The sequence below is a fragment of the Mesocricetus auratus genome, unplaced genomic scaffold, assembly GCF_017639785.1.
Source record: "Mesocricetus auratus isolate SY011 unplaced genomic scaffold, BCM_Maur_2.0 Super-Scaffold_6730, whole genome shotgun sequence".
Classification (NCBI taxonomy): Eukaryota; Metazoa; Chordata; class Mammalia; order Rodentia; family Cricetidae; genus Mesocricetus; species Mesocricetus auratus.
This window is the reverse complement of record NW_024429184.1, coordinates 108,423,866-108,450,362: the sequence shown is the minus strand read 5'-3', so window position 1 is coordinate 108,450,362 and position 26,497 is coordinate 108,423,866. Positions and strand designations below refer to the sequence as shown.

The 26,497-nt window shown below is 36.1% G+C and overlaps 1 protein-coding gene across 5 annotated transcripts in view; it reads left to right on the top strand.

The window, feature by feature from the left end:
* Ap3s1 (adaptor related protein complex 3 subunit sigma 1) overlaps positions 1-25,988 on the top strand; it is a 47,923-nt gene extending 21,935 nt beyond the window's left edge. Inside the window, exons 4-8 of one of the 5 annotated variants that reach the window (XR_005875752.1) lie at positions 14,316-14,387; positions 16,393-16,500; positions 19,402-19,442; positions 24,142-24,189; positions 25,365-25,428. Coding sequence is in view for 4 of the 5 variants with exons in the window: in XM_040741842.1 (XP_040597776.1) it covers positions 14,316-14,387; positions 16,393-16,500; positions 24,142-24,189; positions 25,365-25,493 (357 nt within the window). In the remaining variant the exon portion in view is untranslated. Of the gene's footprint in view, positions 1-14,315; positions 14,388-16,392; positions 16,501-17,206; positions 18,191-19,401; positions 19,443-24,141; positions 24,190-25,364 lie in introns of those variants that run through there. The other 4 variants (XM_040741842.1, XM_005069138.4, XM_005069137.4 and 1 more) reach the window with 4 other exon arrangements.
* Positions 25,989-26,497: the final 509 nt, after the last annotated feature.

Genomic DNA, 26,497 nt, shown 5'->3' with positions numbered 1-26,497 from the left:
GAGTACTGGGATAAAAGGTGTGCACCCCCATCAGCCTGGCTGAAAATGGATATTTTGAACCTCACCTGTTAATGCTACTTCAATTCTTTAAGTCTTGCTTTGTCATTGCCTTCAACCTTCACAAGTAGCAGGTTGTATGTGTGTTTGCTTTTTCATATTATTGAGTCTAGAGATGTATTTGTTTCTTCCAGCATCTTTTAAAACATCTCTAGATTTCATCTGTTACAAACTAGTCTTCCTCCTACATATTTAGTTGTATTAATCAGGATTTTTGTCAACAGTTGTCAAGGATTTGAGATTTTCCTCCATTTGCAAGCTGATATACAGTATAAAGGATGGTTGCAGAAGATGACACAGAAGATTTCTTGTATTAATAACAGCAAAAGCATTATCCACAAAACACCTCAAGTCATGCTAACATTTGCCTGCACTAGTTCTCAGTCTCAGAAGGGTTCTGTGAAGGAGCCAGGTGATGCCTATACCCCAGTTAGCTCATCACACAGGTGGGGGACTCCAGGCTTAGGGAGCTGAAATTCTATGTAATTGGTAAATCATGACTGCTCTGGGGAGGGTGAGATTCTCTTTAAGGGAAAAGATGAACTTGTCATTTTCTCTGGAGAAAAACACTATTTTTCCAAGGCTGTTTGTCAGTGTGACAGATTTGAAAAGATAGTCCAAGACAGATAGCAATTACCTCTATTCACAAGATTGTAGAAACCTAAAATCTGTAGACTTCTCAGACTTGTTTCCTACTCACTGGTATTCAGAACGAGTGCATGTGTGAAAGTTCTTGGGGACTTCAGTGTTCCGTGTACAACATTCAGTAGCCTTGTGTCTTCAAACTCCTTCTGAGTTTGCCTTCTGCTCCAGCTTTCTGTTCATGTGTAGGATTTGTTTTCATCCAGACTCAAAGCAGACTGTCATCTCTGTCTCCGTTTCTTCTCAGCCACCTTCATGTTTTTCCATGTTTGTTTCTTGTACTCTGGGTCCCTCAGGTTTTGACATCTGGTATGTTTTTCATTCTCTCTGATCCTACCTGAGTCTCACTTGTCTTTATCCAGTTTAGGTTCCCTGTGTAGTCCAAGTATGCACAGCCTTCTGTGCACCTAATTCCTGGCCTGTACTCACATGATTGAAAGTGTGTAGAGGAGAAGCCCAGTCATATTTGCTGCTCCCTTTAGGTCACTGATCTCAGGAAGTCCTTAGTGCTGACCACTGAACATAGTTCATGTCTGCGGTCCTTTTTCTTCACCCTGTTGTCACTTCCTCAGAACCCTAGCTAGACCTAGAGCACTAACAAAGTTGAAGCAGCCGGAAGAAAACATTGGCAAGCTTTGCTGTCTACCTACCTGTCTATGTGTGTTCTCTAAGTCCTGCACTCACTGTGCCCCTAGCTGGGAACCAGGCCTTTTACAGTAGTTTCCACTTCTTCTTGCTCCGCCCCCCCCCCCCCCCATCATTTTATCCTCTGGTCAAAATCATTCCCTCAGCCAGCACTGTGCTCTCCCATCTTCACTCCCCTCTCCTTTGACAGCAAAATACTTTGTCACAGAAAGTATATGTGAAACTCCTTTTGCTCTCTTGCTTTCTTGCTGAATTGCAGTGTACTTAGCAGTCGTCCTCTGCTTGACGAGTCCTTTCTCTACTTGATTGTGGATAGTTTTCTTCCCTGGATTTTGTCCTACATCTTTAGTTACTTCATTGTGATCTCCTCATCTTTCCTACCTCTAGTTGATGATGTCCCAGGGTCTGTCTTGACTGTATTCTCTTTTTGTTGGTCTATTCCTTTGCTAAGTTTTTTTTTATCCAAATACTAGCTATGTGTTGATGGTACCAAATTTAATCTTTAGCCCAGAACTTTCCTTTGAATAATTGACTTTGAAGCCCAATTTTCTGCTGGATGTTCCCACTAGGTTGTTATAAAAATCTCAAGTTTCCTGTGCTTCACCCTGAGGTACATCTGAACTCTGTATCTCCTGTAGGGTTTATCTTATCTTTAGGAACGGCCCAGTAGTCGGAACTTAAGTGTATTTTTATCCTTAGATCTCATTCTCTGTACTCTGCCTCCATCTTAAGCAAATCCTTGCCTGATTGTGTACTACCTTCTTCCTGCTACCCCTTGGTCCAAGCCACCCACTTACCTGTATTCTGGCAGTTTCCTGGCTGGTCCTCTGTTTCTAATGTTGTGGGTCTTTACTTTGTGCTTCAGTCAGAAGCCATTGAAGTATGCCGTGTCTCACACCTTTATTCTAGACTCTTCATAACCTCTGGTTTTCCTGGAGTAAAAGCCACATTTGCACACTGGCAATCGGCTACCCAGGAGCCTCTGTGTTCTAACACATCCCCCGCCCCCATTGCTTATCTTCCTTCTGTCCCCTTCTCTTGTGCTTAGCCTCTTGCTGATGCAACAGGCATACTTCTAATTCAGTCTTTGTACTTGCTGGCTTCTGTGCCTGGAATGGTACCTACTTGGCTGGCTCCCTATCACTCTTCCAGATTTTGACCCAGATACTATTTTTTCAATATGGAAATCTCTGGCCATGCTTTCTAAAAATCCCCTCTACATTTCTAACATTCATCTGCTGTATTTTTCTTTTCCTTAGCACCTGTTATCATTTTATATGCCATATGGTTAACATATTTTATTATCATTTACTGCTAATAGAATAAAAGCTCTATGATGGCCTAGACGTTATGTCATTTACTGACTTATTTACCAGAACTGTATATTGCATTATTATTGCTTTATCTCAGACAAAGAATAGTAGGTCTTCAAGAAATAATTGTTTGATGAGTGAATAAATGAATGAATTTAATGCCCATATACAGTATTCAGTATAAAATAACTGACAATAAAGCCTAAAGGTTAATTAGAATAGTTATACAGAACATAAAATATAGCAATCACTACATGCTGTTGACATTTTCTTATCGGTGTTCTGTTTGGTGTGCTAATTTGTGAGAATCATCAAGCCCTATATATATTCTGAGGACTTTTATATTTTCAGTTTATATGCAATAACGCCTCTAAAAGTTAAAGAAAGAAGAAAGGCAAACTACCTTTAAAAATGTAGTTGTGGGCCAGAGACCAGGTAAAAGCACTTGCTGAGCAAGCCTGCTGGACAGAACCCACACAGTAGAAAGAACCATAAAGTTGCTTCCTAACCACACATACCCATGTAGACACACACTAGTAAATAGCAAGATCATCAAGAGGAAATACACAGAATTTTTTGTTTGCTTGCTTTCTATCTGAATAGTACACAGGATGTAGCTTCAGTAAGTTGTAAGCTGGAAAAAGCTACATGTAAAAAGATTTGTCAATTGAGTTATGCTTTTTACATCTGCAGGAAGGAAACATCCCTTGATCTTAATGAGAAATTGCTAAGCCGAAAACTTAAGTAATAAATTCTGAGTAACCAAGCTTAGACATAGAAGTGGCAAGACTAAAGCTTTTGGTATTGTAATTCTTAGTAAAGTATACCACTTTATTCTTAAACCTATAATTCTGGTTTTGATTTTAAGACAGGATTTCATTATGTAGTCCTGGCTGTCCTCATACTTGCTAGGTAGGTCAGGCTGCCCTCTAACTCACAGATCCACCTGCCTTTGCCTCATGAGTGCTGAGATTAAAGGTGTGTGCCACCACCATACTTGACAAGTCTGTAATTCCTTTTTGTTGTTTTAAGATGTATATTATTTTTATGTGTATCTCTGTGCATGTGCATATCAGTATCCAGGGAAGCCAAGCGTGTTGGTGCACCTGGAACTGGAGTCAGGCAGCTGTGAGCTGCTCAGTGTGGGTTCTGAGACTAAGATCTTCTGAAAAACCCTAGTGTTCTTAACCACTGATAGGTCTCTCCAGGTCCCAAATGTATTTCTTACACTAGTGTTTGAGTACATGGCAGGTATCAGACACATGAAACCACAAAGTAATCATGGTAAGCACTTGCTGTGTGTCTGTTTCTCCCTTCTCCCCTCATTCCTTTCTTCCTTATTTGGTGGTGGTGGTGAAAAAAATGGAAGTTTAAGATAAACATATAGGATAAAGTTGAATATAATTTTAAAATAATATTTAAAGCTCTAAGCAGAGACTTCAAAGAAAGTTTGAGCCTGCAGTAACTATGACTTAAGATACTTGATTATTGTCCTTTTTAGCTCTGAGGGCCATTTAAGAATCACCGTTTTGTTTCCGTGTATATCTTCCTAGTGAGGAAAGAGAAGACAGTTTTTGCTTTCATATGACTTGGCAACAGAGAAGGAATGATCAGAACTATACATTGCATTGCCTTCTGAGTTCATTGTTACACTTACTAATTTATTTGGTATATAATTATAGTTTTCTTCTAAAACTTTACGTTTCCATAGAAAATAATTTTCTGTTCCTTCTGTTTCTCTGTTGACTGTCCACGACAGAAGAGAAAGGTAGACATACGTTACATTTAAAGTACTGGTTTTTATTTACCTAACCTAGCTATTCATTAGATTCTCTAGAGTCAAAACAAGAGAAAGAACTCCTTTAAGTTCCAGTTTGCTTTATTGGGAAATGTCAAAATGGATGTGAATTTGCTTAGAGGTAAAGCAGAAGTACTCTGTGCTTGTACACTTTAGGTTTTGATGTTGTGGTCCATCTATAGCACAGCTGTTGCATCTCAGAAGGGAGTTAGAGGAGGAACTGTCAAAGGACGAGAACTGTACATCAGAGCTGAAATAATCCTGCAATGTGATTTTGAAAAGGAAACTGTTGCGTTTGCTAATGTTTTTGGTTTAATTTGAAGTGTGTGTGTGTGTATGTGTGTGTCTGTGATTAAACCCAGAGTCTTACATGTGCTAACCATGTTCCACCCTGATAATTTGTTTTGATGTTACATAAAATGCAGAAAAGAGTATTTCAGAAGAATTGTATCATTTTGTTTATTATCAAAGCAGACTTAGAGGTGCTGGAGAGACGTCTCGGAGGGTAAAAGGTGCTCGTGCAGGGGACTGATTCAGCCCTTCAGTGGCACACACCTACTTGTAGCTCTGCCTTAAAGGAGTCCAGCATCCTCCTCTTGCTTCCTTAGGCACCCACACAGGAGGCACACTCACACAGATACCCATGAATATACAAGAATGAAAATAAAATTCTTTTTAAAAAAGCTAGAACTATTTTTTATAAGACCCTTGGCTTATACACATCAACTTACTGTATTACCAAAGAAAGAAAAGTTATGTAATTTACCTAACAGGTAGGGAGTCTGTCATTACCTTGACCATGTTGGTCTCTTTCTCTTGCTACCAGTTGTTTTATTGTTTAAGTGGGAGCACTGAGCATGTGTGAGCCAGTTGCCATGATAACATGGTTGCGTGAACAAAGGTGAATTGAGGAGCTCATCATTTTTGTTTCTGTTTCATCAAACAGCTATTCAGAGCTTACTTAGAACTGCTTTTCTTGATTGTTTTCCCCCTCTGGCTGTGAGGCTACAACTCTAATGTAAAAAAAATTAAAGTGGAAAATGAGAAACCTAGAAGTTCTGAGAGAGACCCATTTGTTCTTACTTATTCCACAGAGAATAAAGAAAACATTAGCATTCTCTTACTAAACATATACTTGTAATTTTGGTGTTTTCAATGTTAAAAAGAGTACTATTCAAATAATCATTGAAAAATACATATTTTGTGCAAAGATTTGGTGTTCTTGAAGTATGCTTGAGTTCCCTGGTTTGACTTTTTGTGTTCTGTAAAATCTGGAAGAAACATTTAATGCACTCTGTATAGAATTTATGCCATTATGGCACTAACTTGAACAATAGCTTCTATTTGTTTGTTTTAATTGCTCATAAGTTGATAGAAAGAAATAGCCTTTTTATTCCTTTTTAAAAAATCTTTTTTGTTTTTGAGACAAATTCTTTCTATATAGTCCTGGCTGTCGTGGAACTCATTGTGTAGATCAGACTGGTCGCAAACTCACAGAGACCTTCCCTCCTCTGCCTCCTGGGTGCTGGGATTGAAGGAATGTACCCCCCACACCGGGAGTCTTTTCTACTCTTGATATGTACTATTTTATTGTGATGACTGAGCATATGTAATAGCTTAACTTAAGAGTCTTTTCTGTTGTTGCATGTGTACATTGGAAATGCTAAACTATTTACATAGCAAGAACAGAAGTTCATTAAATATTAATGTTGGTTCCTTTGAGTTATTTATAAGCAGTAATACTATCCTCAATTTGTGTATTATGCCACACAGATAATGGAAGCACAATAATGGATAATTGCAAATTTCTGATGTGGTTTTCTGTATTACATTTAGCAGTTACCACACCATTGACCTGGGCCTTTTGTAGTGAAAAAAAATTTTTTTGAGTTTAGCTAGGAAGAACCGTGGTGTTGGGATATGTGTTTAATTTAAAGCTCCAGGTGTAATGTTGACCACAATTACAGCACTGCTAGATCAACTTTTGTGCTATTATTTCACTTGAGGATGCTGTGCTAAGTTAGTATAGTATTTATCTCTATAGACTTGGTATTTTTCTTTGTCTATAAAATGTACTTGTTCTGAAGATGCTGCTCATAGAGCTGATGGGGTAGTTAAAAAGGTCAGTTAATTCAAACTGTATGTTATCTTGTATTAAATGTGTTCAGGCTATGCCTACTAGGTGTGTAACTTTGACCCTAATTTTCTTCTAATGGGGTAAATAATAATATCAAATAGGTGTGAACATTGAAAAGACATTCTGTATAATGCCTGTGATGTTTCAGTTAACACTTTTCATCAAATTACATATTTATAAGAAAGGAATATAAAGGCTGACTTAATTAGTATACAAACTGAATTGATAATTCTTTTTTCTGTCTTATATTTAGAAATATTTATGCTTGCCAGCTCCACCTGTTTCTCTCTCTTGTCTATCTATTGGCCATTCAACTCTTTATTAAACCAGTCAGGTGTTTTAGACAAAGTAGCACAGCTTTACAGAATTAAACAAATGCAGCATAAAAGAATGCAACCCATCTTTGCATCTTTAAACAAATATTCCACAGTATAAATGAATGTAAGACATCCTAAATTAATATCCCATAACACACCCCAGATGGCTTAAAACTGCCTGTGACACTTGCGTGCCCATCCAACAATGAGAGATACACTCTCACCCCTGGATTCTTGGGGGAGGCTCTAGGCCCTGCCCTGGATGAAATGACAGACTATGGACACCCCCATGGAGGGCCTCATCCTCCCTGGGGAAATGAGGGGATATTGGGGGGGTTGGTGGAAGGGCGTGGGAGGAGGGGAGGGAAACGGAGAGGTACCTAGGGATTGACAAGTGAAGCAACCTTGTTTCTAATTTGAATTTAAAAATAAAAATAAAAATAAACCGTAAAGAAACTGCCTGTGACTTCAGCTCTAGGGGATTGGACACTCTCTTCTAGCGTCTTCAGGCACTGTACTTAAATATGCACATTCCCCACTCACACATGTGTGCACACACACAACTAAAAATGAGTGTTTTAAAAATAGTAGACTTATTTGGGGCAATTGATAAGCAGATCTCCCAGGTTTCCCTTTATCCTATAGTAAAGTGTGCTGAGGTGGATGTAACTGACCTATGGAATTGCCTGGTGCCATGTGCTAATGGAGCCACCCCAGCCTCTGTCATTTTCCTCTTTTATAGTGAGGGGACCTTGAAAGCATTCTTGTTAGTGGGTGACAGATACGGTGTTTAAAGCTGGGGCTATCTAGATTTAGAATCCACTTGTTTTTGGAAGATTGTTTGGGAGAAAGAGCTACCTCCTGTCACTCAAAGGACCGTGGATAGTTGCAGCTCTCTGTTGAGATGAAAGCAATCTCTGGTCATATGGGTAGGTCAGTTCTCATACATTTCCTTGTGGAGAAAGGGAACGCTGGCATGCAGTCTTCCATTCTGAGCAGCCTAGAGGGCATGTTTCAGAAATCATTTCAGGAAAATTTTGCCCCTACATTATTAGTCAAAATATTTTAAGCTTTCCACTTTTGGTGAAAAAGTATGTATGTATTCATGTATGTATGTACATATGTATGCATGCATGCATGCATATGTTTGTAAGAATGAGAAAATGTTTTCATAAACACTTTGAGTTAGAATTGCTCAGATTTCTTAACTCTTTCCTACCTTGTTTTCAAGGTTGAAATGTCTACTTTTCAGTAATTAGAAGTATAATGATCACTTAGATTTTACATTTCACCTGTTCAAATTTGATGATGTCTATTTCCCTAATTTATACACTGTGCTGCTGCGTCAGTCCCTTAAAAGGTGTCACAACACCAGGTTGATAATTAGTCAGAGACACAGTAGTATGTTTAGGGCTTAGCTAATGTAACAGTTGTATAACTAGGGTAAATTACTTAGCTTCAATTTTTTTTTACAGATTTATTTTCTGTAAGTGCTAAGCACATTATCTCCCTGGCTTTATTTATACAAGACCTACTGAATATAAGCAGCCTGTATGTGGTGTAGACTATGAAACAGCCATCATTGCTATTTCCAGTAAGTGAAGCAGTTAGGGAAGACATTGGGCTAGAAACCACAAAATTTTATTTTCTCTTTCTTACTCAATGAAAATATCAGACAAATACGAGCTTTTGTTACTTTTTGTTGTTGATTTGGGATGTAATATAAACTTGTGGCTTCCTGGTATAGAATGGTTGGTTTTAAAGTAAGAGTTGGACATAGAAAATGCCCTTTGAGCTTAATTTAAAAAAGAAAAACTTTTCTTTCTTTCTTTCTTTCTTCTTTTTTTTTTTTTTTTTTTTGGTTTTACGAGGCAGGGTTTCTCTGTATTGTTTTGGAGGCTGTCAGTCCAGCCCGGCCTCGAACTCACAGAGCTCCGCCTGCCTCTGCCTCCCAAGTGCTGGGATTAAAGGCGTGCGCCACCACCGCCCGGCTAAGGAAAACTTTTCTAAAAATTCCAAAAATATTTTTACGTTTACTGAATGCATGTTCATGGACATAGTAGTGGATGTGTGTGCTGTGGTCAGCTATATTTTTAATGCAGTCTCCCCCCCCAAGAGATGAACTCAAGTGTGCCTTTGGTCTTCTTTAAAGGCTCCTGTCTTTGTTCTTCACTTCCTGTTTTTCATACCTAGTCTTTTAAAGAGTGCTGGCCATTTAGGTTGTAGATGACTACCCACTCTGATCTGCTTGATGTTACATACTTTTCAGGAGGGAAGTCTGCTAACTGATTCATTTTACTTAGTCACTTGGTTGAAATGGGCCTACCAAGTTTGCCTACCATAAATTCTGTTTTGCTTTCTGCTCATAAATACCTTACAGAAAATATTTAAGTTTATATAATTATATAAGCTTTTTCTCTATTTGTTCATTAGTTTTAGTGCCTATTGACAATTTTTACCTAAAACATTTATTTGTGGTGTTTACCCAAGTAGTGATTTTTTTCCATCATGCTTTCTGTATTATATTATCTTGAATCCTGTTGTAGGGATAAGATTGTAAGTACTTGTTACTTGTTTTCTTTTTTCTTTTGCTTAAGTCACTACACAAGACATCAGTTGTACTGTATTTAGTTCCGGGTGGAAGAGTATCTTTCAAGGCCAGTCTACAGTGTGGAGTTCTAGGGCAGTCAAGACTACACAGGAAAACCGTGTGTGTGTGTGTGTGTGTGTGTGTGTGTGTGTGTGTGTGTGTGTGTGTGTGTGTGAACACCAATAAGTGTTACCGTTTTCTCTCTGTTGCTGAAGCACTCTGACCAAAAACAAAATCAACTAAGGGAGATTAAGGTCTTTATTAAGGACGAGTTACAGTCCATCATAGAGAGAACTCAAGCAGGGACTTAAATCAGAAACCATGGAGGACAAGCACTTGCTGTCTTGCTCACATGCTCATGCATAGTTTCTTTTTCTACCTTCCCTGGAGATCATCTAATGATCACATTAGGCTAGGCCTTCCTATGTCAATTAACAATCGAAAATCCCACACAGACATGTCCGAAGGCCAATCTGATCTAAGCAGATCCTCAGTTAAGAGTCCCTTCTCAGATAACTCTAGACTGTGTCAAGTTGACAAAGCTAACCAGGACACTAACAACTGTATGACTGGTTTATTTATTTGTTAGACTGAGTATATTAGACAATACTTTTTATTATTTTATAGTGCACCCTTATCTACGTCTTTCATGAGTTTACTGCAGAAGAGTATGCTGTGTCCTATCAGCACCAGCCCTATATGTTTGGTACTTACTGTGCCCTTTAATTGCATCATTCTCTTTATTGCTTAGTTTCATCTTAGGGAGCTTTGTTCTTACTGGGGTTTCTGTTTTAACTGGCTGTCATGTATCCCAGGCTATCCTTGCACTCATTGTATAGCCAAGGATGACTCTGGAATTAGGATTTTCTGCTTCTCCTGAGTGCTGGAATTGTAGAGGAATACCACCATACCCAGTGTATCCAGTGCTGTAAGTGGAACCCAGGGCTTTATGCATGATAAGCAAGCACTCTACCCACTGAGCTATATATTCTCAGCCCCTAATCTTAAATTGTGTACTCATCAGAACACTAGGAATACTAGTCTGTATTATCTCTGTAAAATATGGCCTAAGTATGGTGGACTAAGTCATATCTGTATAAGTAGATTATGTGATGTTTGCATAATGACAAATCTTTGTTATTTCTTAGGACATATTCCTTTGTTGGTAGGTAGATGGTGGAGATTCCATGTCTTTGAAGGTTAGGCTGTCTTGTAATAGATTCTTGTTAGCCTGTGCGTGATGGACTTTCAGACTTTTATTTAAGACCAAATAAGGATGCTCTTATAACAAGGGAAATGGGACCATGTTTATATGTGAATGTGTCACTATCCTGATTGTGTCTATCATCATTAAACCGAGTACTAATTCGGTATTTTTAAAGTGAAAGAAGTTTAAAAATCCTTCAGTAAAGTAAAAGCAATTTATCTCCTACTAGCCTTTGAATTCCTTAAGGACAGAGGTTAAGTCTTTGGTTTTTATATTCCTGCCGTGTAAGACACTGACGCTAAACTTTGTATCTTTTTTTTTAAGTGGGACACAAGGGGGTGCTGTTTACCTTATCACTTCTAGGTCTTGACTTTAAAAATCATTCTCCTTGAGGAATTATAATGGGATGGTACTTTCATAATTATTTGTGATCCAGAACATCTAAGCTACTTTAAGTTAATAAAACTAATTTGTATACTTTTGCAGATAGATTTAAGCTAAGAAATACAACGTTTGTGCTCTGGGTTTTCTAATGATATTAAGTAATTTTTGCTGAATGAAAAAGAAAATTGGTGAATTGTTTTTTGAAGAGGGTTTGAATTTTTCAGGCACCGTTAATGTTTGAATGACTTTTACATGTAAATCTTAATTTTATAAACTAAGACTATATAGTTAAAATGACTTTTGTTGTTGTTGTTCATCTATTTTCTTAGATTTTCAGGGCTAATACTTTTACCATACATGAGAGTCACAGTCTGTGCCCTAAATCAAGTCTGGCCACCTGTCCTCAGAAAGCCAATTAAAGATGCAAAGTAGAGAAGAATGTATTCAATGTAGCTGCACTGGGAAGAAGAACAATAATATGCAAGCCCCTCAAATCAGAGTCCTGAAATAGACCAGGGTTTAAACAGAGGGCAAAGGATATGCACATCTAAGCAGTTCTAGTCAAGATGTGGTTCTGCCCTCTGTTAGCCCATTCTTGGCTGGACTTCAGTCTCATCCTGTAAGGTGGTTTCATATGCTGTTAGAACTGGGTGAAATCTCTTGTTGGGAGACAGGTTCCCACTCTGGCTGGTGCCTTTTCCTTCTCTGAAAATGAGATTACAAGGGACAGTCCCATTTCTTTGGGCTCCATTGTTTCAATAGTCTGATAGATTGAAGAAATACAAATTGTCTCTAGAATATTTTATTTCTGCCAGGCCAGTTAGCATAAAGTTAAGCTAACAAGAAAATTCTGAAGTCTTGGCAACTGGAGCATATAGTTCTTTTGTCTTGTTCCTATATTAGTATTTAATAGTAGAGTTAGACTTTTCTATTACTCTTCTAATTTTAGCATCATCCTGTGTTTGTACAGTTATGCCAGGTACACAATATTCACTATTATTTGTTAGCTGGGGTTTGGAAATTGTGCTCTGACTATTCCAGTCAAGTGGCTTAACTAAGACTTGGCAGTAATCCAGAAAGTGAGTAGTCTCACTATCACTTTATAGTTCTGAGACTAGAAAGAGGTTAAATGATGCAAAAGGCCATAAATCTGGGTAGCAGCCGAGTAAAAAATTGAGGCCAAATCTTAACGATTTCAAAGCTTAGTCTTCACTATATCACACTGCCTGTGCAGGCAGCTGTTTTTATGTCATTGTAGTTAAGTTTTCCAGGGGCACACATAGTGATGTCAGCTACTTTGTCTTTTTTACGAAACATAGTCTGGACAGTAAGTGGGTTCTTCCAATCTTTTGTAAGAACATGCAAGTGAAGGGAAGCTATTTGCATAGCACTCTCACCAGACTGGCTGCTCTTTTTGGTACTAAAAACAATATGGCTACCGCAGGTGAGTTAAAGCCATAGAACTAGCTAAGGCAGGCATAAACATCCCAGACCACTGAAAACATTGTTCTGATTCATAGGTCTACTAGTGATTTAGGATCAGGGGAGACACACAAAAACCAGATCCAGATTGAATTGTTTAAAAACACGGAAAATAAAATTTTAAAAACTTTTGTTTTCTTCTGGGAGAATAGTTTTCCTGATCATGTTGTAGGTGATGATTTCTTAAATTGAGACTGTCAGCAACAGCAAACTGTAAAAGAAAAAAGCAGAAAAATTGAACTTTAAAACTTTAGGAGGGTGAATGGCAAGTCGTCACACAAGTACACTTTCTCATGAGTGTAGAACCTTGTATTTAAATTGGATTCTAAAGAATGACTGCATAGAAAGGGAAGTAGAAAAGGAGAGGGCAGACTTACTGGCAGAAACAACATACAGGCTGCTCTGTAAGATGCATCACACTGTGGATCTGTAGGAATTGCCCTGAGTTTGCAGTGGTTACAGCAAGGGGACTGCCATTGAGAGCTCTTTGCCCCAGAGAATCACCCATAAATAGGGCTACAATATGCTTTGATTTTCCTTAGGGTTTCTCATATGTGTTTGCAGTTCCAGGGTGCTATTTTTAGTATTACAGTAATATTGCATACTAGTTTAGTGGTAGTATTCATAGCTGTTGTCTTTTATTCTCTACATTGCTTTAGTATGCAGAAAAAATGGCATAGTCGCTGTTGTGTGAAGGCTACGTCTGAGAAGGGTATAAATGATAGATCAGTATTTGTGAAACGCAAGATGAAATTTAAGATGGCTTACTCATTTTAACAGGACTGGGAGCTGTCCTATGTACATGGTTAGGGTTTATATAGTGAAATGATATGCAGCAAAATAAGCAAAGACACATAGTGAGAAATTTTATATGGAAGAACAAATTGTAAGCTGTCAGGTCTCTTCCCATGGAAGTCACAGGATATTCAACTCCCTAGGAATAGTCGATGGCATATTTTATTAGGGATCAGTATCTAGTGCCTGTGTGATTGACCTTGGTTATGTAAGTTAAAGACCCCCTCCCACCCAGAAAGAAAGCAGCTGTTGGCCATAAAGCGTATTATATTACTAACATAGACTGATAATCTGTTCAGATGGAGCAGGTCAATAAGGTAAGGCCTAATTACCATCTGTGTTCAAAAACACTTATTATCAGACAGAATATTCTAGAAAGTCAGAGCTTAGTTCTTAGGAGCTGAGCAAAGGCAGGTCCTGAAACAGGTCGTTGGGTATGTGTATGCAGGGTTTGAGCCTGTGACTATTGAGGTAACTCCTCAAAAAGTGATACAAATTATAGAGACTCAGTTCAATCTGATAATGAGATCTTGTTCTTTCTCTAAGTAATGTCTAAGGTTAGGTACAGTAATTTTGTGATTAAAAATGACTGGCCACATTAGCTGTGAAAGAAGCTTGGACTCTGTCCATTATAACTCTCTGATGAGCTTTTATGCAAACACTTTCCTGAAGAAACCTTATTTGAATATTTGTTTTTTTTAATTATAAGTAATGGTGTTGATCTATTTACTTTTAGTAATTTTCAGAAGTTTGTTTTACACACTAAAATGCAGTTTTAGTATGTCTGACAGCAACATTTACTTTTTATTATGTTTTTGATTTTTCAAGAGGAGGTTTGATAATAGAAAAGTTTTTATGAATTTAGGATTGTCTGCCTTATAGATAAGAAATTTGAATGAATGTACATACTTTTCAAAAATATGATTTTCTTTTCTTTTTTTTCCATAGGTATTTGTGGAAACATTAGATAAGTGTTTTGAAAATGTCTGTGAACTGGATTTAATATTCCATGTAGACAAGGTATTAATTTCTATATTGTCAAATATTTTAAGCTTTTTATATAGGAAAAACATTAGTTTGTACTTGTAAGAGTAAAATGCCATTTAATGTGCAATGATTTTTCTTCTGTTTTGTTCGTTTGTTTGTATGTTTTGGTTTTTGGAGACAGGGTTTCTCTGTATAGTTTTTGAGCCTGTCCTGGAGCTCGCTCTTATAGACCAGGCTGTTCTCAAACTCACAGAGGTCTGCCTGCCCAAGTGCTGGGATTAAAGGTGTGTGCCACCACCGCGCGGCTGATTTTAGTCTGTTAAATTATTTTTACTATGAACCGGGCACTGTGCTTGGAAGGAAATCGTGAGACTATGTACTAGAGGAGTTTATACCTAGAAGAGGAAATGGCATAGGCGGGCATTGGTGGAAACATGGCTGCTTCTGCACTAGGGTTTGTGATTGGAGGAGATTGCATTTAAACTGGGCTATAAGAATGAATAGATGTTTTATAAACAGAAAAGGCAGTTAGAAGAGGAGAGAACCATGATGGCAAAAATAAAATATAGGCTGTTATGTAAAAAGGGATTGGCATTAATCACAAGGACTCATTTTTGAAGAGCTGTTACTGCCTTGGATTTTGTACTTTATTCAGAAGCAGTTTAATGTTTTAAACAAGTTTCTCTTGGCAGTGTTGTGGTGTCGTGTGTGTGTGTGTGTGTGTGTCTGTGTCTGTGTCTGTGTCTGTGTGTGTTTGGAGGAAGACTTTTTTTTTCCTGCAGCGTGGAAGTTAGTTTTGTGTGTATTGAGATTTAAAACAAGTAAATTAAGAGCTTGTTGGAATGGCCAGAAGGAAATTTCCACCAAGGGAGACTAAAGAAAAACTTAGTTAGAGTTGATGGCTATTAAAAGCTGAAGATGAGAAGGAAACTGCTAAGGTTGCTGCATGTTTGGAGATAATGGCATATAAAGGAAGAGTTCCCAACAAATGCAGGTGGTTTTCTATATTAATTGAGAGGCCTGATTGGTTTGTTTTTTCCTGGTTTGTATGTTTGGGGTGGGCGTTGGTTACGTTTTTCAGCTTTTCAATTTGTTACTTTATGTGTATGGATGTTTTGTCTGTGCCTGTGTGATGTCTCATTGAATCTCCTGGAGCTGGAGTTATTGACAGTTGTGAGCTAAGATGTGGGAGCTGGGAGTTGAACCTGGGTCCTCTGAAAGAGCAGCCGGTGTTGTTAATCTCTGAGCCATCTCTCTACACCCTGTTGATGTTTTTGAGAAAGGGGTGCTTGATTTTAAGTGTTGCAGCTCTGAGGAGAAAGGTATCCTGGCATTTGTGAGTCAAGTGATGCCACAAAGTCACACTGCATGACAAACCTTACACAAAAGATTTATTGGGAAAGACAGTAAGGGAGGAGGGCTGCCTCTGCTGTAGTGAGAAGCAGCAAGGAACTCAGCAGGGGGTGGGCTTTCTCTAGGGTTTTCTTGGTAGTAGAGCTTTCCAGGGTGGCCTGATTTTGGGCTACTTTTTTCTGTAGGGCAGGGCCTGGCCATTCTCCCTCCAGGAGTGGTTGAGTTAGTTATGCCCCGTTACAGGAGTCTGGGATAAGGAGCTTACAGTGACTCACATTCTGAATAGAATAGAGTAAAACATTCATTTAAAGCATATGAGTTGTTTGTTTCTGTGAGTTCTCTACCTAATATTTTTTGGACCAAAATTGACTGCAGGTAAATGAAACCTCCAAAAAGTAAAAATGCAGATGAGAGAGAATTCTGTAGTTAATATTTATCACTTACTTTGTTTAGTTACTTCTATAGATTGTGCAATTCAGTCCTTTCAGTAATCTTATGGAGCTCTTATATCTCTCTTTTCAACAAATTAAACTTAATAGCTACATAGGTTAACTGAAGTTTCATAGTACTGATGAAAATGGAATATGATTACAAATTATTACAGCAGATTTCAAAACAAAAATGACTGAATTAGTGAAACTTTTCCTAGTGTGTTGTCTGTATTTATATTGTTTATTTCTTTTAGGTTCACAATATTCTTGCAGAAATGGTGATGGGGGGAATGGTGTTAGAGACCAACATGAATGAGATTGTCACACAGATTGATGCACAAAATAAACTGGAGAAATCCGAGGTAAGACTGGACGATGTTTTAGTTAGTGAGCATGACCTTGAGCTATTTATGCAAGACTTTGTAGCCTTCGCTGTTTGTCCTTCAGGATCAACCTTTAGGCACTGCTGGAGTGCCCATTTAGTTTCAATAAATGAGTATGCACATTTTATATCAAAATGTCCCAAGACTGCCAGCCTCCAAGTAGCTTTATGTATTCTTTTAATCACAGTGGTACCTTGCCTTCAAATACAGTTTTAAACTATTTCTGGAGGGAGAAAAGGAAAGAAAGTAGAATTCTTCTGAGAAAGTTGTGTTTTGTAATAAGTATGTAGCTAATCTGCACATTGAGAAAAAGAGATTCAGTACCTTACACTTTTCTAGATCCTTCCCAAAGCTAAATTATAAGTTAGTTACATATTTTATTCATTAACAAATAAATTTTACTTTATTCTTTAATGGAAACATGCAATTTGTGACTAACTCTGTGCTGTTAGAATAGGTTGAGTAAGGACATTTATACTTAAATGTTGTGTGAAACCCTACATAGAATTAGTCACTCTTCTCAAGAACTGTGCTTCAGATCAGCCACAAGTACTGTGCCTGGACCACTCAAGTCCATATTTTCTTGATGGCTACTACTTACTACTTTAGAAAGATGAGCAGTCTTGATAACTTAGTCAGCATTTTACTTACTTAAAGACACTTTTCGGTTTATTTTTTGAAACAGAGTCTCACTATGGTTCCCTGGCTGGCTTGGTCATTACAGAGATTCACCCATCTCTGTCTGTTGGAATTGGGATCTCAAGGCATGTTTACCATGTCCAGCCTCTAAGGATACTCTTAACATTTTATCATTCAGATTGGAAAAAAACAAAAAGAATTATTAGTGGAAGTTCAGACACTTGGTCAGTTTCAAGTTAATATTGCCATAAAAGGAGTGGGGTTACTATTATTAAGTTTACAACAGGTGAGTCCTGAAAATATCTTACTGATATTTGAAATTTAGTTTGATACAATACTCACATTAATTGAAGGAAATACAAGATATGAATGAGAAACGGATGAAGCTCTTTATGAAGATAGTGTCCTGTCTTTTACAGTAAAGGTAGTCCTCCATTTCTCCTTATCTCAATTTGCCATCCCTGATGGTTTCCCAAAGGAGAGGCTTGTGGTGGTGATGCAGAGCGTAAGTCAGAACTCGTAAAGTAACTGGATCGTGTTCTACCACCTGTCTTTACATTTCTGAGTTCTGAAAGCAGAAAACATGCAGTAAATATTGAGACAGTTTTGTTTTAGGTGAAGGAAAAACACTGTTATTCAGTATATTTATTTGTAACGTTATTTAGTATAGTAAAAGAAAAACTATTAACTTGACTGGGTTATTTAAAGTTTTAAAATGTTGACTTCAAATGTATACAAATTGTTCACAATTGCTTCACAAAACTACATAAGTAGTTTTTAACTAGGGTTTAAATGCCAAGGCCGTAGTAACATAATGCATCAGTAGTTGGTCTAAAATGGAGGATTAATTTCTAAACTCTGCAATAATCTGTAAACATACACTGGTCACATGACTGTTTTTTCCCTCCCACATTTTAGGGACCCATGTCCTGTTAGTGGTGGTCCCTCCTTTTCTTTTTATGTTTTCTGCTTGCTTCTGTTCTACATAGTGTTTTTGTATAGTATTTGCAAATATCATGACTAAGAAGTACATTTTGGGTATTTGTTTTTTTATTTTCCAGTAGACTATATTAGTAAGACAGTTTTTCTTAGCTATGGAAAGTGTCAAGATGCAGAATTTACAATTTTGATGGGAATGCTATGGCTTTATAAAATTACTATGCAGGGTTAGATTCTTTCACAAGTATAATCTGTTTAAACAGTTTAGGTTATTGGTGACTGTTTCTAATGGTCATCCACTAGCTATTCTTTAATTTGTATAATTAGCTCTTCTGCCAAATTAATTTTTTTCTGTGTGTATACTTTTTAAGAAAGTATATTTTAATCAGATAAAGATTAAACCACCATATTACATTATCATGTGTTTCATTACACTTGGCATCCTATTTCTTGAAATTGTGTTAAAATTATATTGACTTGATGCAAGTTGTCATTAATTCTATTTTTTTTCAATGTTTGGAAGACCACACACTAAAATTCAAGTCTTCATATGCTTTAATTTTTTTTTTTAATTTAACTTCAGGTATTTAGGCCTAACCAGCCAGGTGGCTCTACAGATAAATCCAAAATTATTTAGACAGGAAAGTATTAATTTCTTAGTAAATTTCAGTTAAATTATTATAAAGCAGAAATAACAAGGAAGACTTAACTAAAATTCAGATTGGTAAAAGGAACTGATCATATTTTAAAATTCATGTGAATATTTTAGGATTATAATCTAGCTTTTGAAAAGGATATTGAATATAATTAAGATATGGCCTTTAAAGTATGAATTTATTTAGGTTACCTGTCAAAAATCAAACACAGGGACTTTAAGGTAGTGCATTTGCAGTGATGGAAGAAAGTGACCTGTTTAATTCCCACCACCTAGACAAGTAGGGCAGGCCTGCCTGACCCTGAAGGAGGGAGAGACAGAGGCATGACAGTGCATTTTATCTACTGTGCTTTAAGAGGAAACGATGGTTCATTGTCTCTTTGAGATTTGGGGAGAGAAGGATTTAAGCTGGGATGTTGGTGGGGTGGGCCTTGGGGATGCTTGAGAGGGACCAGCAATCTGCCAGGGAATAAAAGGAATTCTGGGGGTGGTAGAGGGAGGTGGGGAGGCTTGTTGGAATTATGTATTCATGTTAATCTTAAGGTGGATAAATGGGTCTGAATTTAGTTACTACTTTTTAAGTCAGTCCTCCTTTGTTTCCTGAACATCCTGATCTTTCTAGCTCTTTCCATTCTTCTCTCTTACAGACCTTTATCTTTCAGTCTCCCAGACAGGACAGGTAGACAAGGTATTGCTGACTTTGAGAAAACGTACTTAACAAAGGGAAAGCAAAATGATGTCGAAGGCAATTATTTTTTAGGCCAGACTCAAAAATTCTTTGTGTTAATGAACCCATATAGTCCCTGTAGCCTATTTTCCATTCTAGTTTATCTTTGTAGTTTCTCCATCTTTTATTGGACGTAGTATATTTTACTAGTATATCATTGGCGTTATGTTTGTTCTGTTTTGTCTGCCTGCATTGTAAAAGGAAAATTTAATTTTTTAAATAAAAACATGGTCATTTAATTGAAAATTGCATTTATAGAAATGACAATTTACTTTATATATAAAGTTAATTTTTAACATCCCCTTAGCAGAACTAATCTCAGTTTATCTCTGGCAGTATGTTATAAATATGCCTGTATTATTTTAAAACTATCTCTACATTAAGATTCTAATATAAAATTACCTGCTGGGTTTTGGAAGCTATGGATTTGAATTTTCCATCTGAAGTGGGAAGCAATGAAGTGTTAATGACTGTTACATAGTACCCTTTCCTCCTCAAATGGTTTTCAGTTCCAAAATCTTAACAGAATTCCTTTTACAGTTTTGACCTACGGGTTCATATTAATGGTGGCTAACAAAGATGAACAAAGTGTATTTATACACACACACACACACACACACACACACACACACCAAAATTCCAGACATTGAAATGCATTGTGTTATAAAGCTTATTGGAAACTTTTTTTTTAATGCCTAGGTTTACAGAACTTATTTTCTTGTTTATTCCATACACAAACACACATCTACAACCTCCCCCACACACCCACACACCCTAAAACACACACCTCTGATGCTCTTGTTTCACACCATAAATTAACAGTGAATTCGTTTTAAAAGCTTTATGATGATGATAATGGTTGTTTTGAACAAAATCATGTCAGAAAAAAAACTGAGATGATTGTAACTTCCAATTGAAAATTTCCAAATCAAAATAATTTACTGAGTCCTATGGTAGATAAAATACTCTCCAAGCTAAGAGTCATTACCTGCCCTGAATAACTAGACATGCCTTCCTGAGAGTCAGGCACTGCCTTTTAGCCATAACATTATTACTCTGGATGGGGTTGAGAAGTAGTGATATACAGTAATAGATTTATAATAATTACAATTTATGTATTATTCTAAAATTATGGGCTATTATCATGAAGCTCAACTTTTGGTCCTTGTATCTAAGTATTTTTTTCTGGTATGGAAAATATATGACCTCATTTACTTCATTGATTGAGATCACCAGCAATTTCTATGTTCCAATAATTACTTGTATTAAACTATTTTCTGGTAAAAGTGCCATTAACCACTTAGGTCTTTTAACTTCTGTCCCTAAAACTAGTGATTGATTTTAAAGAAAATCAGATACCTGTTTCAAAAGAGTAGAGAATAGAAAAAGTGACCCTAAGATACAGATGTGGGAAGGTCATCACATGAATTGATATTTTCTCCTAACTCGATAGGGACATTTATTTTGTATTTTTACAAAATTACTATTAGGACCCCTGAGGTCATATGCTATGGTCAAAACTACCTATAATCAGCCCATGAATGTTATTGGTCTGCTGTGTTTATTTCACCCAGGCAAATTCTGTGTCAGGTATTAAAACTGTGGGGCCAGCCATGGTGGCACATATCTTTATACTCAGCACTTGGGAGGCGGGTGGAGTTCAGTGCAGGCCTGCTTTTCATAGAGAATCACCACCCAGCCAGAGCTTCTTAATGAGATCCTGTGTCACTAAGAGAATAAGAAAGAAACATAAAGAGAGAGAAATTAAAGCTGAAACCGAAGATAATATGTAAGTTGATTTTTTTTTTAGGGTTTAAAAATTTTTGAAATTGAAATTGTGCTAAAATTGCTTATAAAAGACTATAGGTCTGGCTCACTAGGTTGTCATCCACATTTCTAATGTGTTTGTAATTGTGATGTTAAGCACTGCCTTCAAAGCAAGAAACAAGCCTATTTTGTCTTGCTTGTTTTTTGTTTTGTTTTATTAATTCATTTTTTGAGACACAGTTTGGCTATGTAGCTCAGGCTGGCTTCTAATAGAGTCCTGGGATTACAGGTGTGTGACACTGTGCCTGCAAGGACAAGCCTATATAAATTCCCAAATTAAAAGTTGATCTGCCTCCATTAAGAAATGAAAAGATTTGGGATTTTCTGTTTCACTGAAAAATGTTAACTTAAAACATGTCATTATTTTGTTAATGATTTTGAGTCTGAAACCATTTAATACCATGTTTGTTAATTCTGGTCTTAATGGATTTGGCTGTTAGGTCAAAATTATAAATGTTTATATAGCAGTTTCCAGAAGGAAGGGTAAAGAAAGACTTTAGTTTGTATAGATTATTCCAACTACCATCTTATAATGCTATATTTCAAGCTTGAAGAAAATATTTTAAGATGGTAGTATGGTAATTTATACATTATGATATAATAAGTACATAAAATATTAATTTCTGTTTCCCAAGAAAATTGATAACTGCATGAGGAAGAGGAAGTTTTCAGGTTCTTTCAAACATATTTTAGCAGTGCTGCTTTTTCAGTTTTGCTTGCACATATTTTGTTTATTTTTGGGTCTGGCAATTTAAAAACAAAACCAAAAACAAATCATATCCATCCATTACTATCTTTGTGATTCAGGTGCTTGAAATTTCCAAGAGTATGTCTGTACAAGTCTTCTATCTGTTTGGCCTCATTTTGGTATACCTGCAGACTTCATTTTGTTTTCTTTCTCTTAATTCGGTTAATTTATTTAATCTCATGGGAGAGAAAACATGACCATTCTTTTCTCTATGGTACTTCATTCTGTCATCCAGTTCATACTCTTAGCTGCTTTGGATTCATATATTTGTTTTTGTTAGTGGAGTGGCCGCTGCCTAGCGGCCATGTAGTGTGCTAGTGTAACAGATGGAAACAAGTTATTTCTCCAGTAGAACTTCATTCTTCTTAGTTTTGCTTTGTGTCCACTATGTAATCTTAAGTCTTTACGAGCTATACTGCACTGTCAAGAATAACTTATGTCTACATTTTAAAATTATAAAAATACATACATATATGTAGAGAGAGACATCTCTAAAATGTGAGGTGAACTTAATATCTGTAAATGTTGCTGTTGGAAAAGTTGTTAGTAAAAGTTATCCATATGCTTTGAGTACATCTTCCAAAAGAAAAAAATTCTTAACCAAGATGAAAGTTACTTTCACTTTTGTTAGAAAACTGATTTTATAATGGGAAATTACCTTTCCCACTTTTTATGCTTTAGTAAAAATGTTTCATACTTGACAGTAATGGACATCTAAAAATGAAATTTATTTTCTTTTTGATGTTATATGAGTAACACAGTCTTTTTAAGTCATAGTTTATATTCAGATATCTCTGGCTCATGTCAGCTTTGTGTAGTGATCAATAGGTCCTATTTTTTCTTCTTACAATCTGCAGAATCTGCTCTTTAAATATTGGCTTAATTAAAATTAAAATACATATGTCATTGTTTACTACCACTTACTTTCCTCCTATACATACTACACAGAAGCACTGAACATGCTTGAGAAATAATTTGATTTTCTAATTCATCTGCGTATTCTAAATAATCCCATCCTCTGCATGTCTACGGCTTGCTGCGTATGTTTAGAAGAGATGTAGATGGTTGTTCTTAGAAACTGCTGGTCCTGCACAGTAAAGATGTGGCACGTAAATGCCATTGAAATCAGTTTCTGTGGTGACTTTACATATTTTCATTAGCAACTAAGTGTTGACAACAGCTTTGATCACAGAAATGGTTTAATGAAATGTAACAGGATGTTTTTCCTTTTTCTTTGTCTGAGCTTAGTTAGCTATACATATAGTATTATAGAAAGCAGACTTCATGGTAGTTAATACTGAAAAAATAGGTTTCCTGTTTATAAAGGTAAAATATAAAGCCAGTAAAATAAGATAGATATTTTTTCACAGTAATAAAATCTTTTAGTAACTTATAGCCTTTAAAATATTTACATTAAAATACTTTTCTGTAGTCAACTTTTCCTATGTAATCCTTTATGGAAATTCTACAGCTATAATAGTAACAAGTTGATCTTGGAATTTGAAATTTACCAAGTCCTTTACCTGGAGAAATTATGATAGTTCCAGATGTCTGTAGCTTCAAAATAATTTCTGTTCCCTTGCAGACCACATATTTTTGGGAAAAGAAAATTTACAGGGTGGCAAATCTCTTTGAACTGGATTCTTCTTTGATCCTGAGTCATTCCAAAATTTGATAGCTAAGACTTTTACTTGAAATTATCAAATTAAAGATTCTTTTGAATATGATATATATTCAGCTATATTATTCTAAAGATAAGATATTCACTTGTATCTTTAACACCTTTGGTGGGTGGGAAAGAAGTGGGGTACATTTTAAACTTCATTGTTTCAGGTAGGTACAAATGAAGAAATCAGTCAAATTTTTAGTTTTGCATAAAAAACAACCTCCATTAAATTACAGAAATTGAATTCTCCCAACCCTGTTTGGACTTGGGTATGGGCTTTCATCCATTATCACCATATCATTGCCTGTGTAGACCATATCTTATTAATGCAGTTTTACTAATTTTTCTATTTCCAATCCTAAATTGATAATCCATGGCTTTTATTTTATTGCTTAACAATGTTTGTATCCTTTATTCAGCAAATAGTTTACACTGGCCTATTTTGTATCAGTCAAGATTTTTCTCAGGTAACAACAGCTTTATTATTATTACTATTTTAATTAAAAGAGGTAGGATTACAGAAGAAAAAATAGATTATGAAAAGGGACTTTAAAACTATGGCTTCTAATTTCATGAATATTGTCTTTTCATATATGTAATTGAGCAAAGAGGAAATTTTTTGTATGTTTGTTTGGTGTAAAACAGTGTCACTGAGCTCAGACGTATTTGTTGACTTTGCTTTTTATATAGTCTAAATTTTAAAAAATGATAAAATCTTATTTGTGTATGTTAAATCTTGATAGTGAAGCATATTAACATAACTCAAAAAATTACATATATGTGCATTTTTCTTTCATTTTAAAGTGTAATTTCTAAAAAATTATTGGACAAATTCCTACTAGAGGAAGCCAAGTATATGCACTAATGGTGATAACTGGAAATTTAAAATTCATTTCTTTATATATATTCTTCTTCTCCAAGTTTGTGTGGTTGAAACTCAGCATATGTTGTTGAGTCTAATTCAGATGACAAAGCATGTTTAATTATTATATTTCCACTAATGGCTTGCTCAGGAGAGTCTCCATGAAGTTTCAGTTTTGAGCATAGTTATTCTTTTTGGGCTAAGGCTTCCCTTAAGGTGTGATTTTTTTTTAAATGTTTAGACCTTTATTAGAAAGTATGGAAGAGCCCCAACAGTATTAAGACCAATTTCATTGTTTGAAATGTAAGGGTTTATTTAACCCTGAATGAAGATGCTAAATAATTACTATGGCTTTTATTTCACAAACATATATTGATGATAACTTCCATTTTAAAATAAAAGCAAATATGTCATTATTATTCCAAAAGATGTTTAATAAGGAAACTAATATAAATCACTCCTCAAAACTTAATGTCTGTTAAATTTTTAGCTTTTATTTGAACCTTGTGTGTGGTATCTGGGTAGCACACATAACTTGTACTTAAATCTTTCTTTACATTGTTACTGCATGTATTCACTGTACTTTCAAATGTGTCAACTGTTTTCTCTTTATAGATTAGTATTTCAAAGTAACCATTTCATACTGATTCAAACTACCATCTGGTCTCTAAGCTTGTTATGTGAAAACCTTTATCATTGTCTTCCATTGCTAAGTTTGTTTGTAATGAGCTACACCTGAGTTGTACATTTTCTTTTTCTTTTATTTGCTTCTGTATACAGGCTGGCTTAGCAGGAGCTCCAGCCCGTGCTGTATCAGCTGTAAAGAATATGAATCTTCCTGAGATCCCAAGAAATATTAACATTGGTGACATCAGTATAAAAGTGCCAAACCTGCCCTCTTTTAAGTAAAATAGTAAAAAGGCCACTCCCAGGTAAAATCCAGAGGGAAAGTCATCTAAGTTTACCATGCAGTTGTTTACCAAAAATAGAGGAGGAGAGTCTTAACTTTGCTCTTGGATTTAAGTCAAGGTACTGTATAGAAGCTGCATAAAATCAGTATGGAAGTTCAATGTTGCTTTTGTTGCTCAGTGATTTTAAGGAAATTGAGTAGTTCCAGTGGTTTTTTTTTTTTTGTTCGTTTGTTTTTTTTTTTCCTTTTCTAAATTGCATTCTTATGCCCACATAAAGGCATGCCTCTATATATTGGCTATTACAGTATTTCTAAAAGTGAGATGTTTCTTTAATTATGTACAACCCAAAATGTTGATGTTTTGTATGGATCACAAGTGCAGCATTCTCTAGTTCTTTCTGCTGTTTGTCACGATTGTTATTTAAAGAACCAAGTATGTATTGCATGAAAACATGACCTTTTCCTTAGTTTAAATAAACTCCAAGGTAACTGGACTTCTAAAAGTACCTTTCTGTTTTGCTTGGTATCTACTTTAGCAATAATTTTTTTTTACAACATTCTGACTCAACGAAGTAAATAAAAGTATATTTTATCACTGTTAAGCAACTGTCAGTGTTGACTTTCAATTCATGCTCATGTTTTTATTCCTCAGAAGCTCACCGAGTCACTGGAAGCCGCTTTGTCACAGACTGGTGTATCTCATTGTGTTAGTCTATACTATGAAACTTGCAGTGTGAAGTGACATACCTTTTTCAAAAGTGTTAAGGAACTGTTTTGTTTGCCTACAAGTAGCCTTGCCTTAAGTTTTTGTCGCACATTCGTACCCAGATGATGAACAGTGAGGTCAGCTGATGGCTATTTTTGAGGATTCCAGTTAATGTTATAAAATCACAGCTAAAGTAACTGTTGACTCTTGATTGGCTGGATTTGCTTTTAACATCTGGCACACGTTCTCATTTCTTGTCATTGCTTCATATTTTCTTCTGTGGTCTTACCTCGGGAG